We start from the raw sequence: 18281 nt of genomic DNA on the forward strand, positions 1-18281 counted from the left end.
TTGGGCCTTCTGTGCTGGGAGGTTGTGTGTAGTATTTGGGTGAGTTTTATTATTGTTGGGTCGAGGGTGTGTGTGTGTGTGAAGGGCCCAACCCGTATAACAAAGGAGAACCAAGCCCCTTTTCCAAAACGTTGTCATTTTGCCACAAATAGGGAAAAACCCTATCTTTTCTCCCCCCCCCCTCCACCCCCCGCGCCGCACACTTCCCATTTCATTTCCTTCCTCAACTCTTTCTCGTCTCTGCCTCGTCGTGCCACCTCACTCTCTTGTCTCTGCCTCACTCTGCCGCCGCTGCCTCGCCACTCTTTCGTCTTTGTATATTCTCCCCTTCAGACCTACTATCTCTTAGCTCTCTCTATTTTTCTCTGATTCTCTCTAACCCTCAACCTCTATCTACTTCTCTGTTGCTCTACTCTCTTGAAAGCTCTATGTTTGACCTCTTGAAGAAATATAAATATATATATTTTTTCATATATTTGAAGAGATCCTCTTCAGATCTCAACGTTCTTGGGGTTTTTTTATCCGGATCTGTTATTCACATCTGAAAATGTTTATATTTCCTTATTTTTGTTAGTATATATATTTCTTTCATTTTTTTGGTTCGATATGCATATTCTCTGACTTGGAAAGAATGAGAAAATGCAAATCAGAGACTTCTCTTCTCCTTTCTTGCATTATTTTTCATCTATTTTTTGTTTTCTAATTTTTTAGAAATAAAATTTTAAATCTAACGGATCTGAAGCCTCATCTTTCAGATCTGTTTTTTTTTCAGCTAATGCGTGTTGATTATCTCTGTGTGCTTGTTTATATATATATTTTTTAATACATACAAATCTGAGATTATATTTCTCAGAAATTACAATCTGTGTTTTTTTTCCTTTTTAATTTTTGTTGATCCAGTTCTTTGGCTCGATATATTGAGAAATTCGCTCATGGGTTTGATGAATTTTGTTGTTTATGCATTTTCTGGTGGGAAATTCGTAATGGATTTGTGCATATGAGTCACGTGGCTCTTTAGGTTGCTTGATTTTGTTTATATATGCTTGTACTTTGTTTTAAGATTTTAGAACTATACTTCTGTGATTTTGGGGTTTGGTATAGACATGTTCAAGGGTTTGTTTGGACTGCTTTGATGTAGAATGCATTTTATACAGACATGTTGTTGTTTTTATGTTGTTTATGCATTTTCTGATGGGAAATTCGTGATGGATTTGTGCATATGAGTCACGTGGCTCTTTAGGTTGCTTGATTTTGTTTATATATGCGTGTACTTTGTTTTAAGGTTTTGGAACTATACTTCTGTGATTCTGGGGTTTGGTATAGACATGGTCAAGGGTTTGTTTGGACTGCTTTGATGTAGAATGCATTTTATACAGACATGGTGATTGTTTTTATGTGCTTTACTTGAGCCAAAAGTTTTGAGATTCAACTTATTGCTTGGACTGCAATTTGCCCCGCTCCCTTCCTCAGCCTTACCTCCCCCTATTTGTCTTCGATTCCCCACGGTAAGTTGCTTTTGTGTTTTTAAAATTACTCTGAAATGTCAAATCTGGTAGATGATATAATGTATTTGTTTTATTAAGGTTTTTGAATCCAAAATTTAAGATTTTTGTGATTGTGGTATTAGGGTTTTGTAATTGGGTTTGAAATGAAATTGATATATGCAAATCATCTCTTCAAATATGTGATATATTCACACAATCTCTTCAAATACAGATTCACAATACAAAAAACAAAATAAAGATGAAACAGAAAAAAAAAATTAAAAAAAAAAACAATAAATCTGGAGACAGAGCAAAAAAAAAAAAAAAAAGAGAGGGAAAATGATATAAACATCTATTGAGTTTATATCAATAGGAAAAAGAAAAAAAAAAAGACAACAAACAAAAAAAAGGAAAAAGAAAGAATAATAGAATCAAAGTAAAATAACCTTTACTTTAAGATTGGGTTTGTGTTATTAGGGTTTCATGATTGGGTTTATAACTTTAAGAAAATGTGATAATTGCATCTGGTTTGTCTCACATTTTCTGCTTTGTACCTGATCTGAATGTTACCTTCAACTGTCTAATCTTTTATCTCAGATTCTTACAGATTTGTCAAATATAATATTATTTTGTTGCAATCAATCTAATTTTTGGAACATTAGAAAATACTAAATAACAATTAGAAAATATTACACTAAATAACCATGCACTCACAATGATCAAACACCAGAAAGTTCCAGTTATGAAAATCTCCAGCCAAGAACACCTTAGACAGCTGGGAAAGCAACTGAAAAGAAATCAACAGTAAACATTAAAAACCAATAAAAAAAAGTGGAAGAGAAGAGAAATCATGAGAAGTCAAAAACACAAAAAAGGTTTCCAGGAAAACCACCTGTAATGGGAGAAAATATCCAGAAGAAAACAAAGATCAACACCGAACACTGCCAAAGATCAACACCTATAACAAATGCCAAAAACACACTGCCAACTCCTCAAACAAAAGGCCAAAAGATATCAGATGGTTTGGTTTCACCTATGAATATATCAGGTTGTATAGATGTTAGGTAGCTTGGTTTCGCCTCTCAAAATACATTGTCTTTTAAAGTGCAACGTCCCCTCTCCTCCCATGCCACCTATTACATATCAAATACTGCAAAACCAGCAGGCTAGACAGGAGAAAATAAAAACTCCCAAACTAGATATGGAAAAAAATCCTCAAACCATGCATACATATATTTTTTTGTGTTCAGTAAGGGGCACATTTTTTTTGTACAGTTTTTTTATCCACTTAGATGTATTCTTCTTAAAAATCTCTCTGACATGTATTTTATTTTATTTTGTAGGAGTTCAATAACATGACCATCACTGCGCCAAGACTAGGCAACGTGCAAATTTTTTTTTTTCAGTAATCTTGAAGTTTTTTGTATACCCACTGATTTAGAATATTTTTTTAAATGATTTTTGTGATTTTTTATTTGCTTTTTAGATTATGAGTATTTTTTTTTTACTTTTTTTTAATGTTTTATGTGTTTTTTAGTTGGTGGGCAATTTTTACACATTAAGAATTTAAAGATGCAAAAGGTTACGTGTTTTTTAGTTTCTGCGCAACGGGCAAAATTTCTTCTTCTCTAGCGAGGGATTTTTTTTTTCAGTTTTGTTTTTAAAATTTAAAGATGCAAAATGTACAATTACCTATCTGCATGCACTGATTCAACTTGCATATAAGATAAAAAGCATACAAAGACCAACGAAAAGAGAAAACAAAAATTCTATTTGCACACGGGATGTGTACCGTCCGTGTACCCGTGGTTCCATGTCAACCTAAGTGAAACGGTGCGTTTGGCGTTTAATTGCTGAGAAAACTGAGGTAAAGTAAAAGAAAATTCTTATGCAAAATTGAAAAGTTAATGTATTAGACTGAGCTGAGAGATTGATACTGCTCTCTTGGCTTTATCCCCTTTCCCTTTCCCAACAGTTTCCTCGGAAACCAAACAGAAATAAACGAAATGAAAACAAAAACGAAGAGACTAACCTTACGTTGGTTATACCAAACTCAGTTCCAGACAACAACACAAAACCCACTTCCAGTCCAAAACTACAAACACAAACCAGCTTCGAATATTCAAACTTTGAGGGCCAAAGTGAAACCTAAGTAGTGAAGGCGTCCAACAAACATAGCTGTACATAAATAGGCCACTCTTTTGGAAGTGAACAACGTAGTTTGGTATAAGATTTTGACTAAACCAAGGAAAACGACAACTTTAAATTTCACCTGTAGGCTACAAGATATGTGGAACAAAAAAGGCAAAGACTTGCAGAGAGAGGAGAGGCGAAAGTGAAGAGGGACAGCCGACAAGCATAAAGGTGAGCGGAATTTGGAGAATTTAAATTTTTAATAATAGAGCAAAAAGTCGCCCCTTTTGGGAAGCTTGCTGTGTTCCGTGCGGGGTTCCATGGTCGTCTACCTTGCTGAGGTGAAACTGAGAGATTCAATCGGGTGAGGGAAAATAAAGGAGGAGGTGGGTTTCGAGTTTCATGAACAGCCGTTTCAGAAGGAGGGATTCAATCGTCTTCGTAGTTTCAAGTGAATCAAACCTTAGTCTACCCACGACGGCACGACAGCACTTTCTCAAATACAAAAATTGACCACCGGCGTAGATGAGGGTTCGACAGCACGATGGGGGTTCGACGGCATAACGACGTAGCTTCTTCTGGGATGGGTTCGATGCCACAATGGGGGTTCGTTCGACCGGACGATGGCAAGTAGACCTTCGAAATCGATTTTGAGGTATATTTTGCTTTGCTTTTGATCTAGTTTTGGTGCGAGGGCATTTTCATCCGTCTTAAATTGATTTTTATTTTTATTTTTTTTAATAATATCAGCTGACGCATTTGCTTACACACAAGGTACGCCATGCGTGTATCTGTAGAAGAACTGAACCGTAAAATATAAAGGCTGCAAAAGAGATAAAAAGCACTAAAATAGTATAGTGACACAACTATAAAATATAAAGACTGTAGAAGAGAAAAAGTATAGAGTAAAAAAATATAAAAGTAATGGACTGACGACCGGGAAAGCATAAAGAAAAAAAAAAAAAAAAAATCTAAAACGTTCTAATATTCATCGGATAAAGATGTAAAACAAGAATTTATCCACTATTTCCAAAGCTGCAGTGACTTAACGTTGATTCGGAAAAGAAGAATTTCTGTTTACTGATCTTTCATAGTCACTTGTATAATAGTAAAGATATTTTGTCAAAATAGATAGTATTCCTTTTTTTTTTTTAAAAGGAAAATAGATAGTATCCTGATGTACAGAACCAAGGTCAATATGAGTAAATATTAAATGTCACAATATTCATCTATATGTACATATATTTTTTATATCAATTAAAAACTCCAAATTTAATGTTTTTTTTAAGAAGAGAATCATACTACAATTTCACTGATGACTTTACCTATAACGGAAGAATACTTTACTCAGCAAACATCTTGAAGCTTACAAAAGAACGAGAACCAAAATGTAAAATGAACTGTGATAAAAAAAAAAAAAATCATAAAACTAAAGCCTTTAACAATGAGTTCTACATATTTATAAAATCATAATCTATTTACTTAAATACATCGTAACACCAACAATCATATCCTATTAACTCTTGCCAAGAACCTGAGATAACATATGGCTCGATTTTTCAAATAAAAAATCTAGATTCGAAACTCCACTCCCTTTGCATAAAAAAAATATCATATTGACTCTCAAAAAATCTGTTATCTCCTTTGTGTCAGTTCAAAACTTGTCGATTTAACGTTTCTTAATTGCCAATAAATAATCAAAAAAGTGGAGGCAGAAGACGCACTCTCAAAAAATCTGTTATCTCCTTTGTGTCAGTTCAAAACTTGTCGAATTCCTCTTGGCAAATTGCAAAACTTCCTAAATGCCAAATTTACTATAAAATGGCGTTTTTCCTAAATTAAACTGTTTTGTCTCCATTTGAAATACATCCTAAAACTTCCTAAACGCCAAATTGACAATGTATTTCAAGTTAAATACTTTTCTAAATTTTAATCCAATTTTATAAAACTAAACTGTTTTTCTCCACTTCAAATACATTCTATAATTTCCTAAATGCCAAATTGCCAATGGCACAAGTTGATTACTTTCTTAAATTTTAATCCAATTTTAATCAAATATTAATCCAATTTTAATCCAACATTTGTTTGACTAGACATGTTTAATTGGATTTTACTATAAACTTAATTATATACAAAGAGAAATTAGTTTAAAATTCTAATCATAGTTATAGATATTGATTTTGTTACAAATTTGGACGTGAATGTGCCTAATTGATATAATTTATGTTTATAATTAAGATATAAAATTGTGTTAATCGAAAAACAGTCCTTTAGATTATTTCAACCAATCTATATTAAATATGTCGAAATGGGTTGAAAATACAACCTAGAGCCTAGAGATAGACTTCTCGGAACCATGAAAGAAATTAAAATGGAAGAAGTCTGAGGAGGCAGATTTGGTGGTATATATAATGAGAATGATTTGGATTAAAAGAAATGCTCTAATATTTAAGAATAATTTTGCACATATAATTTTTAAATAAAAATTATAAATAAAATTTCTCTTTCTCGAAATCAATATGAAAAAGACGCATAGCGCTCATGCATTTATTACAATATTTTGTGAAAATGAATAGTATACTTAAGTTCAAAACTGTGAATAAATATGTTATAAAAAAAAAAATCTGTGAATAAATATTAAATATCACAATTACATATATTTTTATATCAATTAAAAATCTCCGATTTAACGTTTCTTAATTGCCAATAAATAATCAAAGAAGTGGAGGCAGAAGACGCACTCTCAAAAAATCTGTTATCTCCTTTGTGTCAGTTCAAAACTTGTCGAATTCCTCTTGACACCTTTTTTGGCGAGAAAATCATAAATTTAAGTGCGGTTTGGATTTTGCACATATAATTTTTAAATAAAAATTATAAATAAAATTTCTCTTTCTCGAAATCAATATGAAAAAGACGCATAGCGCTCATGCATTTATTACAATATTTTGTGAAAATGAATAGTATACTTAAGTTCAAAACTGTGAATAAATATGTTATAAAAAAAAAAAATCTGTGAATAAATATTAAATATCACAATTACATATATTTTTATATCAATTAAAAATCTCCGATTTAACGTTTCTTAATTGCCAATAAATAATCAAATAAGTGGAGGCAGAAGACGCACTCTCAAAAAATCTGTTATCTCCTTTGTGTCAGTTCAAAACTTGTCGAATTCCTCCTGACACCTTTTTTGGCGAGAAAATCATAAATTTAAGTGCGGTTTGGATTTTGCACATATAATTTTTAAATAAAAATTATAAATAAAATTTCTCTTTCTCGAAATCAATATGAAAAAGACGCATAGCGCTCATGCATTTATTACAATATTTTGTGAAAATGAATAGTATACTTAAGTTCAAAACTGTGAATAAATATGTTATAAAAAAAAAAATCTGTGAATAAATATTAAATATCACAATTACATATATTTTTATATCAATTAAAAATCTCCGATTTAACGTTTCTTAATTGCCAATAAATAATCAAAGAAGTGGAGGCAGAAGACGCACTCTCAAAAAATCTGTTATCTCCTTTGTGTCAGTTCAAAACTTGTCGAATTCCTCTTGACACCTTTTTTGGCGAGAAAATCATAAATTTAAGTGCGGTTTGGATTTTGCACATATAATTTTTAAATAAAAATTATAAATAAAATTTCTCTTTCTCGAAATCAATATGAAAAAGACGCATAGCGCTCATGCATTTATTACAATATTTTGTGAAAATGAATAGTATACTTAAGTTCAAAATTGTGAATAAATATGTTATAAAAAAAAAAAATCTGTGAATAAATATTAAATATCACAATTACATATATTTTTATATCAATTAAAAATCTCCGATTTAACGTTTCTTAATTGCCAATAAATAATCAAAGAAGTGGAGGCAGAAGACGCACTCTCAAAAAATCTGTTATCTCCTTTGTGTCAGTTCAAAACTTGTCGAATTCCTCCTGACACCTTTTTTGGCGAGAAAATCATAAATTTAAGTGCGGTTTGGATTTTGCACATATAATTTTTAAATAAAAATTATAAATAAAATTTCTCTTTCTCGAAATCAATATGAAAAAGACGCATAGCGCTCATGCATTTATTACAATATTTTGTGAAAATGAATAGTATACTTAAGTTCAAAACTGTGAATAAATATGTTATAAAAAAAAAAATCTGTGAATAAATATTAAATATCACAATTACATATATTTTTATATCAATTAAAAATCTCCGATTTAACGTTTCTTAATTGCCAATAAATAATCAAAGAAGTGGAGGCAGAAGACGCACTCTCAAAAAATCTGTTATCTCCTTTGTGTCAGTTCAAAACTTGTCGAATTCCTCTTGACACCTTTTTTGGCGAGAAAATCATAAATTTAAGTGCGGTTTGGATTTTGCACATATAATTTTTAAATAAAAATTATAAATAAAATTTCTCTTTCTCGAAATCAATATGAAAAAGACGCATAGCGCTCATGCATTTATTACAATATTTTGTGAAAATGAATAGTATACTTAAGTTCAAAACTGTGAATAAATATGTTATAAAAAAAAAAAAATCTGTGAATAAATATTAAATATCACAATTACATATATTTTTATATCAATTAAAAATCTCCGATTTAACGTTTCTTAATTGCCAATAAATAATCAAAGAAGTGGAGGCAGAAGACGCACTCTCAAAAAATCTGTTATCTCCTTTGTGTCAGTTCAAAACTTGTCGAATTCCTCCTGACACCTTTTTTGGCGAGAAAATCATAAATTTAAGTGCGGTTTGGATTTTGCACATATAATTTTTAAATAAAAATTATAAATAAAATTTCTCTTTCTCGAAATCAATATGAAAAAGACGCATAGCGCTCATGCATTTATTACAATATTTTGTGAAAATGAATAGTATACTTTAGTTCAAAACTGTGAATAAATATGTTATAAAAAAAAAATCTGTGAATAAATATTAAATATCACAATTACATATATTTTTATATCAATTAAAAATCTCCGATTTAACGTTTCTTAATTGCCAATAAATAATCAAAGAAGTGGAGGCAGAAGACGCACTCTCAAAAAATCTGTTATCTCCTTTGTGTCAGTTCAAAACTTATCGAATTCCTCTTGACACCTTTTTTGGCGAGAAAATCATAAATTTAAGTGCGATTTGGATTTTGCACATATAATTTTTAAATAAAAATTATAAATAAAATTTCTCTTTCTCGAAATCAATATGAAAAAGACGCATAGCGCTCATGCATTTATTACAATATTTTGTGAAAATGAATAGTATACTTAAGTTCAAAACTGTGAATAAATATGTTATAAAAAAAAAATCTGTGAATAAATATTAAATATCACAATTACATATATTTTTATATCAATTAAAAATCTCCGATTTAACGTTTCTTAATTGCCAATAAATAATCAAAGAAGTGGAGGCAGAAGACGCAATCGACGGTTTTCATCCAAGGCATGCTCGCACTGACCAGAGGGTTTAACCAGAAGCTCTTCACCTTCCCCAGACATCTCACTCGTCGTCTCATGGCCACCAACGCCCCCCTTAAGCGCGTCGGCACTCACAATGGAAGCTTCCACTGCGACGAGGCGCTAGGCTGCTTCATGATTCGCCTCACCAATAGGTTCTCCAACGCCGAAATCGTTCGCACCCGTGATGCCCAGGTTCGTCCCCCGAAACGATTTATTATTTGCCGCCCCCAAAAATATATTGGTGGAAATAGATAATCAAGTAGGAAGAAAAAGTTGGTATCTTTTTTTTCCCCCCTTCTAAAAGCTATTGTTCGAAGACGTTGTTCCTAGGATCTTCAGAAATCCTCAGTAGCTAAATGGGGAGTTTTTTTGGTTGGCGAGAGGACGGACGAAAATAAAAGCAAGTATAAAGAGAAGTTGGAATCCTTTTGTGGGAGCCAGTGGTTTGAATCTGCTATTCTTAGGATTTCGTATATTTACTTGCCTTAATGTGTTTTGAGTGGCTAAATGTGTAGCTCAAAGGTTGCTGAGGAATTTTTGAATCGGTTAATGCGAAATTAGAAGTTTCGAAATTAAGTATATAATCTCTTGTTGAGGCTTCTTTCTGTGGGGGCTGTAGGGAGATTTTGTTTTAACTGTTCTACGTGAAGGCGATATCTTATTTCCAATCGGTTCTGAGAGTTGCAGGTATTGGAGGGTCTCGATGCAGTTCTTGATGTTGGGGGTGTATATGATCCAGTTCGGGATCGGTATGATCATCACCAGAAAGGCTTTGATGAGGTTTTTGGGCACGGCTTCTACACTAAGCTCAGTAGTGCTGGTCTTGTCTACAAGGTAATCCTCTGTTCAAAAGCACAACATTGGTAGTTTATACGTGGGAAATGGGTGTATCTGATGCAGTTTGGTATAGTTTTATTTGACCAATGATTCAGAATCTGCATTTTCTTGATTCGAATCTAATTTGCCTCTCTGTTTCATTGTTGGTGTCTAGCATTTTGGAAAGGAGATAATAGCCAAGGAGCTTCAAGTCGATGAAGGGCACCCAGATGTGAATCGTTTATTTCTGGCTGTATACAAGAGCTTCATGGAGGTAGGTACTAGTTAGTAGTTTATACATTTTGGTATGGCCATGCATCTATGAGCGGCTTATATTCAATGAAGTTTTTACTACTTCCCGGGGTCTTTTGCATGTCGATGTTTGTTGGTTGCATAACTTCAAAATCAGCCTCATAGCTTTGGAAATATGACCATCTTACTCATCTGCAGAAAGTTTCAAATGTGTTAGATTCTTGTCATTCCTAACTGGTGGTCAGAGATGTATTCATTGAATTTTATTTATTCTTGCAGGCAATTGATGCTATTGACAATGGGATAAATCAGTTTGATACAGAGAAACCTCCAAGATATGTGAATAATACACACTTATCTTCCAGAGTTGGAAGATTCAATTTGGATTGGATAGAACCTGATCAATCACCTGAGAAGGAGAATGAAGCCTTTCAAAGAGCAATGGCTCTGGTTGGCAGTGAGTTTTTAGATGTGAGGCTTTGACATGGTTAATGGATAAGCTTTTTCTTTTTTCTTTTTGGTAATTACCAGATACCATCAAAAGGATAGAGATTTTAAAAATGGGTCATAGCTATTGTATTTCTTTTTTGTTTCGTGTGGTACCCATGTAATATAACAACTCTTTTCAACTTTTCAGAGTGTTCGGTATCATGCAACATCATGGTTACCAGCAAGGTCAATTGTAGCTGAGTGTCTTGCAGCAAGACAGGATATTGATCCTAGTGGAGAAATTATGGTTTTGACTAGATTCTGTCCTGTAAGCTGCGTTGCTCTTCTTCCTCTTTGCCCGCACAATGTTGTTAGTCTAAAACTGCTTCATATCCATGTTCAATCTATCTGTGGAATGTTTCATTCCTTTTATATTTCTTATACTCCTTTCTGTTCTGTTCTTTTCTTTTCTGTATTGTGAAAAATCCTCATTCTTTCTTTGATTCTATGTCTTCTTTATCTGGTAATGGGCAGAGAGAATCAATAGTTACTGCAATTGACTTGCCGTAGATTTTTCTTAAATAAAAGCATGTTGCTTAAGATGCCAGCTTCTATGTTAAACAATGGTATCTACATGACTACATCAATTATGTAATTCATGTTCAGAATCTGAAAAATTCATGCTGCAGAGAATGTCAAGCACTATATCATGTCAAACAGTAGCATATACACAACTGGTCTACTTGATGTTCAGAAGACCTTAATGTGGTTTTTTGCCCTGCAGTGGAAGCTTCACTTATTTGAGCTTGAGGAGGAGATGAAGCTTGACCCTCCTATCAAATATGTTCTTTATCAGGTAGTTATATCTATCTTCTGCACTTGTTTTCAGTAAGAAATAAATTTTCAATCATGTGAATAGAATATGGGGAATTTGTTTGCATGTTGCTGTCTAGCTCTTTTCCACATGTGACAACCTTTAGTGAGTCTCCTGGTTACAATTAACTTTAAAGGAAAGGTTTCTATGATGAGTTTTAACTTTCAAGCATACCCTGTTGAATGTGGTGTTAGTTCCAAGCTTTTGAATTTCGTTTCGTACCGGCCGGTACGGCCGAAATATGCCGTACCAGCCGGGGTAGCCAGTACAGAGAAGTATATTGTTTTGTACTGGTAAGAATTTCGGCTGTATCATCCGATATACAGATTTTGGCCTATTACTTTTTTTTTTTTCATTTCTTTAAACTGCAGGCTCATTTTTGGACTCTCAATTCAGACTAGACTATTTATAATTTATATTTATATATTTATATATAATTTATTCATATATAAACTATTCCAAAACAGTACCTATACCGAAATATCTCGTTTTAATGCCTCAACCGAAACGGTATTCAAAACATTGGTTAGTTCTGAATCCCAGAGAGGGTCAATGACTTTTCAGTTATAGCAGAAGCCTTTTTTTCCTTGGTCTGGGCTTTTTTTGCCTCTTGTTCTACTAAAAATGAAAAAATCTCTGCTTGTCCTCACTGATATCAAATAAATACCATTGACCATTTTCTAAATACCAAGCTTATTGTATTTAAGTTTGGGGTTTGCCTCTCTATCTCCTAACTGCATATTTTTTCTCGGGGAGTTCTGAAAATGTTTATTGCAATTCAATCTCCAGGATGACAGGAGCAAAACCTGGAGAGTTCAGGCAACGGCAGTGTCTCCAGATAGGTTTGAGAGCAGAAAGCCTCTACCTTCTAAATGGCGAGGTTTGAGGGATGATGAACTCTCAAAGGAGGCAGGTATTCCGGGTTGCGTATTTGTCCATATGAGTGGGTTTATTGGTGGGAATCAAAGCTATGAGGGTGCTCTGGCCATGGCAAAAGCTGCTTTAAAGCTCTAATTGAAGAATAGCGATTTACATCAGCATCATTATTAGTTTTGATAGAGAAAGATAGACTTTTGTGGCATTTAAGCAGGATCTCTACTAATTTGCTTATGACCCTATCCATTTCATGTGATCTGGGCAGAAATTGTGTCGTCCCAAATGTTTTCTCAGAACTTGTTTTGGACTTGCATTGTAAGATTTCAATCGTTGTCGTTTATTCATTTCATCTGAACACGGGTGATTTTTGTGGTTATTTTGATGAACTTTAACAGACAGAATGTTCTCTCATGTGCATTATATTAACCTAAGCTCTTCTGGAATTCACAATTTGACGATGCTGCTAAATAACTATCTCCAAGTTTGCTAGCAATTGGTTGAATTGAATTCCGTTCAAGCAATGTGGAAGCTTTTCAATGGGCTCTAAAGCCCACGTGCAAGGTGACAAATGATGTAAAAATCCTATTTTTTTTTTTCATCTCCTCCTAGAATTCTTTCCTAGTAAACAGTGGGTCTAGGTCTTCCTCTGAAACCCACTCTCTCACCTCCTCCGTCTTCTCGGTAAGGCTATCATTTTCCTTCAAGAAGTCGCAAACAAACTGTGGCAGCAATGGCTGCTCTCACCTATCCCACCACCGCCGCCGCCGCCACTCCGTCGCTCTTAGCCCTCAGAAGAAAGCCCTTCGCTTTCAACCCCTACAAGTTTTTATCCTTCTCTTCCCAAACCCAAAACCCCTCCACCTTGAGAAGCTTAACGCCTCTTAAATCCTCTACAAATCCCACCGCCGCCACCCCAGATCTCTCCCCCATCGCCTCTTCCACCACCCCCCAAAGCCTCAAATCCCGTCTCCATAGCGGTGAGACCCTCTACGGCCTCTTCCTCCTCAGCTTTTCCCCAACCTTCGCCGAGATTGCCGGCCTCGCCGGCTATGACTTCGTCGTGGTCGACATGGAACACGGCCCCGGTGGCGTCACCGACGCACTCTCCTGCATCCGCGCGCTCTCCGCCACCGGTACCCCGGCGATTCTCCGATTACCGGACAGCTGCCCCATCTGGGCCAAGAAAGCGCTCGATATCGGTCCACAGGGGATCATGTTTCCGATGATCGAAGGCCCAAAGGCCGCCAAAAAAGCGGTCTCGTACTGTCGGTTTCCGCCCAAAGGAGTGCGGGGGTCGGCCCACACGGTGGTGAGGGCGTCGAGCTACGGGATCGACGAAGGGTATCTGGGTAATTACGAAGACGAGCTGCTGATCATGTGCCAGGTGGAGTCCGAGGAGGGGGTAAAACGAATCGAGGAGATCGCGGCCGTCGACGGGGTCGACTGCATTCAAATGGGGCCGTTGGATCTGAGCGCGAGCATGGGGTACCTCTGGGATCCGGGGAACAAGAAGGTGAAAGATATGATGAGGACGGCGGAGAAGGCCGTGCTGGCGGTGGGGCCCAAACCTACCGGCGGGACAGGTGGGGCATACTTGTCAGGTTTTGCGATGCCATTCGATGGCCCTGATGATCTGAGGAAGCGCGGATATCACATGGTATCAGGTGCCGTCGACGTTGGGCTTTTCCGGACAGCTGCTGTGGAGGACGTCAAGAGGTTTAAGATGGGTTTGATGGACGGCTCTAATGATGATGAAGATGAGCAGCAGGATGGTGGAGACGAAGATGACAAGTACTGGAGCGAATGAGAAACCAAAAAAGAACAAAAAAAAGGCCTTTTTGGAAATTTTGGCATTACTCGTTGCTTTTCTGCAACTCTGAATTCTCTCATTTTCATCTTTTCTTCTTTGATCGTAAATGTAATGGGATTGTTCTGATTCTCGCACTTTTTTCTCCTGGGTCTTTTGCCAAGACAATAATTTTGGCTTAGGCTTCATTTTTCTTCAAAAATCTTAGCAAAACAGAAAAATTATGATTTTAATTGCATGTGAAGGTATAACCAAAATGTGCAATTGTAATCTGAGAAATGTAGAAGTACAAAAAAATAGTTCTTCAAACTCATAAATTTTTAACACACTGCTTGTATCCAATGATTCCAATTGGAAAGGAATGAATAGATGGGTAAAAAATGAGTTGGGAGGAGGAAAAGCTGACTGCTAGGATGGGTTTGCAATGACACCAGATAGGCCTGATGAGCTGAAGAAGCTTGGATTGTATGTGTATGGTGCTGTTGAAGTGGGCTTTGGTTAGGACTGCTGCTGTTGAGGATGTCAAATGAAACTATATCCATCATGATGGTACTACCATCACAACAGTGTAATGTCATGGCTCCAATTTGCAATAAATTACTGATAAAGAGTTTTTGAAACAATAAGTTGATTATCCAAAAAGATTAGGAATCACTTTGTTGTGTTTTTCCCATATAGATATATCATCTGACATCCATGCTACCCATCTCTAGGATTGTCTCACAAATGGCATTTCAAGATGACCATTCTCTTCTATTCTGGCTTACATTTTATATCCATTTCTGTTTCTTTTCTATCTTTTTTTATGGCATTATGAAAGTGTTAATGCAGAAATTATTCAATCAAAAAATGAAAAAAGAACATCAAGCTGGGACACTTTGTCGGTTTCGCACTAGTTTTTTATTCAAATTGACAAAAAAGCTTGAGCCTCAGACGACCAACCATGTGAAGGGAGAGGCTGCACAGCCATCTCTAGCCTTCTCCACACGATTACAAGATTATACAAAAAAGCAAATAATGCACCTAACAGTGCTGAGAAAAGAGTAAAACATCCCCCAACTCTCTCCTTCTCAGTTCCCTCCTTTCGACTTATTCTGAACTGCACTCAGGGATGCTGACCGTCCAACTGGCCCATGTGTCATTATTAGCAACATGATTGATCTATTTCCTAATTTTTACCTTCTTTAAGATCAGCTCAATTTCCGCATCTATCTAGACTCCAAAGCCTAGAGATCTTTATTCTTCATCATAAATTTCGTTCACCTTAGGACTTCTTACCTACATGAGTGTGAACATCTATTGTCAACTAGGAAGAGGAGGGGCATTCGGGTAAATCTTCTTCAATTCGTCGCCTTTTGCTAAACCAATCAGTTTGCACATCCTCGAGCCAATAAAATTCAGCCCTCAAGTGTCCTGATTCTGAGTCTCTGACTCTCAGATTTGAGAAAGAGAGGGTGTAATATGTATGGCCGCCAATCTTAGAACAAGTAATATGTATTATCACTTCTTGTTGGCTTTCCAGTTCCTTGTTTTGCTGCAAACCAGATCAGTTTCTTGTTATCAATACAAGGTTGGAGATTTAGATGCTTGGGGAATACCCACTTCAGCTAAACCACTAGTCTACACACAATGGTCCAAGTATCATACCTTCAAGATTGGAGATTCTCTCTGTAAGTTTCTATAATCATCTCTATCTCTTCCTTTCAGCATTCATGGTTTGTTATTCCCAAAAAAAAAAAAAAAAAAAAAACTAGAAAAAAGAGTTTGTCATATTGTTTTTATTTTTTCGATCTTTCATGGCTTCAGAATCATCCTCATGTTCTTCTGTTTCCGTTTATTCAGTGTTTTTATACCCACCAAGTCAGGATTCAGTGATACAAGTAACGGAACAATCCTACAACAACTGCAACATTAAAGATCCAATCTTGTACATGAACAATGGAAACTCTCTTTTCAACATCACCAAATATGGGGAATTCTACTTCACCAGTGGAGAGCAGGGCCACTGCGAGAAGAAGCAAAAGCTCCACATTTCTGTGCTTTTTGGAAATGGGTCTTCTGCAGATTCTCCTTCATCTGGTCCGAGTGCATTGCCAGAAATCTCACCCTCTTACCCCACTGTTTTTGGTACGATGCCACAACCACCTTCTTCTTCTCCTCCACCAAGCTTTCCGGTATTCATGGCAGCCGTTGCTTTATTTGCTGTATCTGCAATGGTTGGTGGCATCATGTGAGGAACATCATTATTTTGTACTTTGAACCGAAGTGTGAGAGATTATCTTTTGTTCTTCTTGAAATTGATATATTTTTTTCCCTTTTATTATTGGTTCAAAGATCCGTGATGAATTTCCATATTGGTTAATATGAAGATTTTGGCAATTGGTGGTTCTTCCAAAGAAGTTAGAAATGTATCGATGAACTGTACAGAGAACAAAGCCTCTTTAGCTCTTTTGCAAGAAAAGATGGACACCGAGTTCATCTTTCGATGTAAAAGAACAAAAAGAAAGAAATCAATCTGTACAGGTCCAAGACAACACCACCCGATGTTATCGGGAGTGTACCCTGTTCCATTAAACTTAAGTTATGTATTTGCCAGCTGGATGTGGACGTTGTCTCCTGACAGTTCATCTCTGTGGGTCACAGACTCACAAAATATATGAATAGGAAAGTAGTTCTACAGGGCAGTCGGCAACTATCATTGCATTGGCATACGCAAATTCACCAAATCTTCTGTGACATGGCAACTACATAAAATCACCCACCAAATCGCCTCATATCATTAACGTGACGCAGTCAAATATAATCCAAATCTTCTATTAAAAAATCTGCCAATTGTTGCATCCATGAGCTGAAGGATATCTTGAAGAATAAATATAGATAAAAGTTACTATTGAGAGCATTCATTTTACACACATGATGTGGCATCATCTAGACCACACATCTCTCTAAGTGAGTGTTGGAAACAATTAACTAGAAGCAGCCATGCAATGAGTGCAAAGTGTGCACTGCTACAATAGCTCCTCTCTAGCATTACTCTTTGGTTGGTGCTTTTATATGGTAACATCTGGTAGTGTTTGGTAACTGGTAAGTAGTTTGGGCTAGTTTTAGCAAGGTATTTCAAAAGAAAATATTTTTAGTGTTGAGTTGTGAAATTTAGAAAAGAACTATTACGGATATAAAGAGATTACATAAAAATAAACCACAAATTAACGTATCTTTACGTGATGCGTTAGATTTACTTAATTAAAAGTAATTTTACAATTTAACGTATTGCATTAAACTACGTCAGTATGAATTTATTTTTGTGTAATTCTTTTATAGCTAAAATATTTCTCAATTTAAAAAGAAAAGAAAATGAGAGAAATGATGTCCTGATGGTCAAGGTTTGAATTTTGAGATTGTACTAACATCCGAGGGAGAGAGAATTTTTTTTTTATAAGTTACAAGGGAGAGAAAATTAGAAGTGGCAATATGGGACACGACTCGTAAAACCAACATGAACACGATACAAAATTAGCAGATTTGGATTTGGAGATACAAAATTCGTATACGAATACAACTGTTACTTTCTTATACGAATACACCTGTTATATAATAGCATAGCCCCTCATACGAGTGAAAAATACAAAATTCCCAACATTTTGAAGATACAAAGGATATTTATCCCTTGAAAGAGAGGAAGCAAGAAATAGTTCTCCTTGGCCTGTGTCAAAATGGGAGGAAAAAGGACTATGGGGCATGTATTTTTTCGTCGAATCATTTTACTTGCAAGTCAATGTAAAGAACACACACTTCACATTATTAACATGACACAATTTAATTTGTAATTTTTAAAATTTTAAAATTTCTTAGAAATCACAAATTATGCCAATCAGTAGTAAGGGAAATATGTCCTTTACACAAGCTTGCAAATAGAATTAATGTTGTTAAGAACAAAAATGGCGCATGGATTGATTTGGAAAGGTACCAAGTCGATTGTTCATTGTCAAAACAGAAGATATTTATAGATTGCTGGACTTAATACTTTTGAGAGGCTATTTAAAAGCATCTTAATTTCCCACAAGTACTTATAAAGTCGGTATCACTCAGATCGACTTGATGAAACTGTTTGGAAAACAAATTTCCAAAGGCTTTAT

The 18281-nt window shown here is 35.3% G+C and overlaps 3 protein-coding genes across 3 annotated transcripts; all 3 read left to right on the plus strand.

Moving 5' to 3' along the window:
* The first annotated feature begins 9027 nt into the window (after positions 1-9027).
* On the plus strand, positions 9028-12712 carry LOC121236921 (MYG1 protein). The gene is made up of 7 exons (XM_041133431.1): positions 9028-9283; positions 9779-9925; positions 10083-10181; positions 10439-10630; positions 10797-10916; positions 11373-11444; positions 12252-12712. Exons 1-7 carry the CDS (start codon positions 9077-9079, stop codon positions 12474-12476), a joined length of 1062 nt encoding a protein of 353 aa, XP_040989365.1. The 5' UTR covers positions 9028-9076; the 3' UTR covers positions 12477-12712.
* A 159-nt stretch (positions 12713-12871) lies between these two features.
* LOC121236920 (2-keto-3-deoxy-L-rhamnonate aldolase-like) lies at positions 12872-14282 on the plus strand. Its single transcript, XM_041133430.1, has one exon. The coding sequence runs from the start codon at positions 13069-13071 to the stop codon at positions 14143-14145; it is 1077 nt and encodes a 358-aa protein (XP_040989364.1). The 5' UTR covers positions 12872-13068; the 3' UTR covers positions 14146-14282.
* Positions 14283-14615: 333 nt separating this feature from the next.
* On the plus strand, positions 14616-16532 carry LOC121236922 (mavicyanin-like). The gene is made up of 2 exons (XM_041133433.1): positions 14616-15815; positions 15988-16532. The coding sequence occupies exons 1-2, from the start codon at positions 15611-15613 to the stop codon at positions 16377-16379; spliced, it is 597 nt and encodes a 198-aa protein (XP_040989367.1). The 5' UTR covers positions 14616-15610; the 3' UTR covers positions 16380-16532.
* The last annotated feature ends 1749 nt before the right edge of the window (positions 16533-18281 follow it).

The sequence above is a fragment of the Juglans microcarpa x Juglans regia genome, chromosome 6S (assembly GCF_004785595.1).
Source record: "Juglans microcarpa x Juglans regia isolate MS1-56 chromosome 6S, Jm3101_v1.0, whole genome shotgun sequence".
NCBI classification, from domain to species: domain Eukaryota; kingdom Viridiplantae; phylum Streptophyta; class Magnoliopsida; order Fagales; family Juglandaceae; genus Juglans; species Juglans microcarpa x Juglans regia.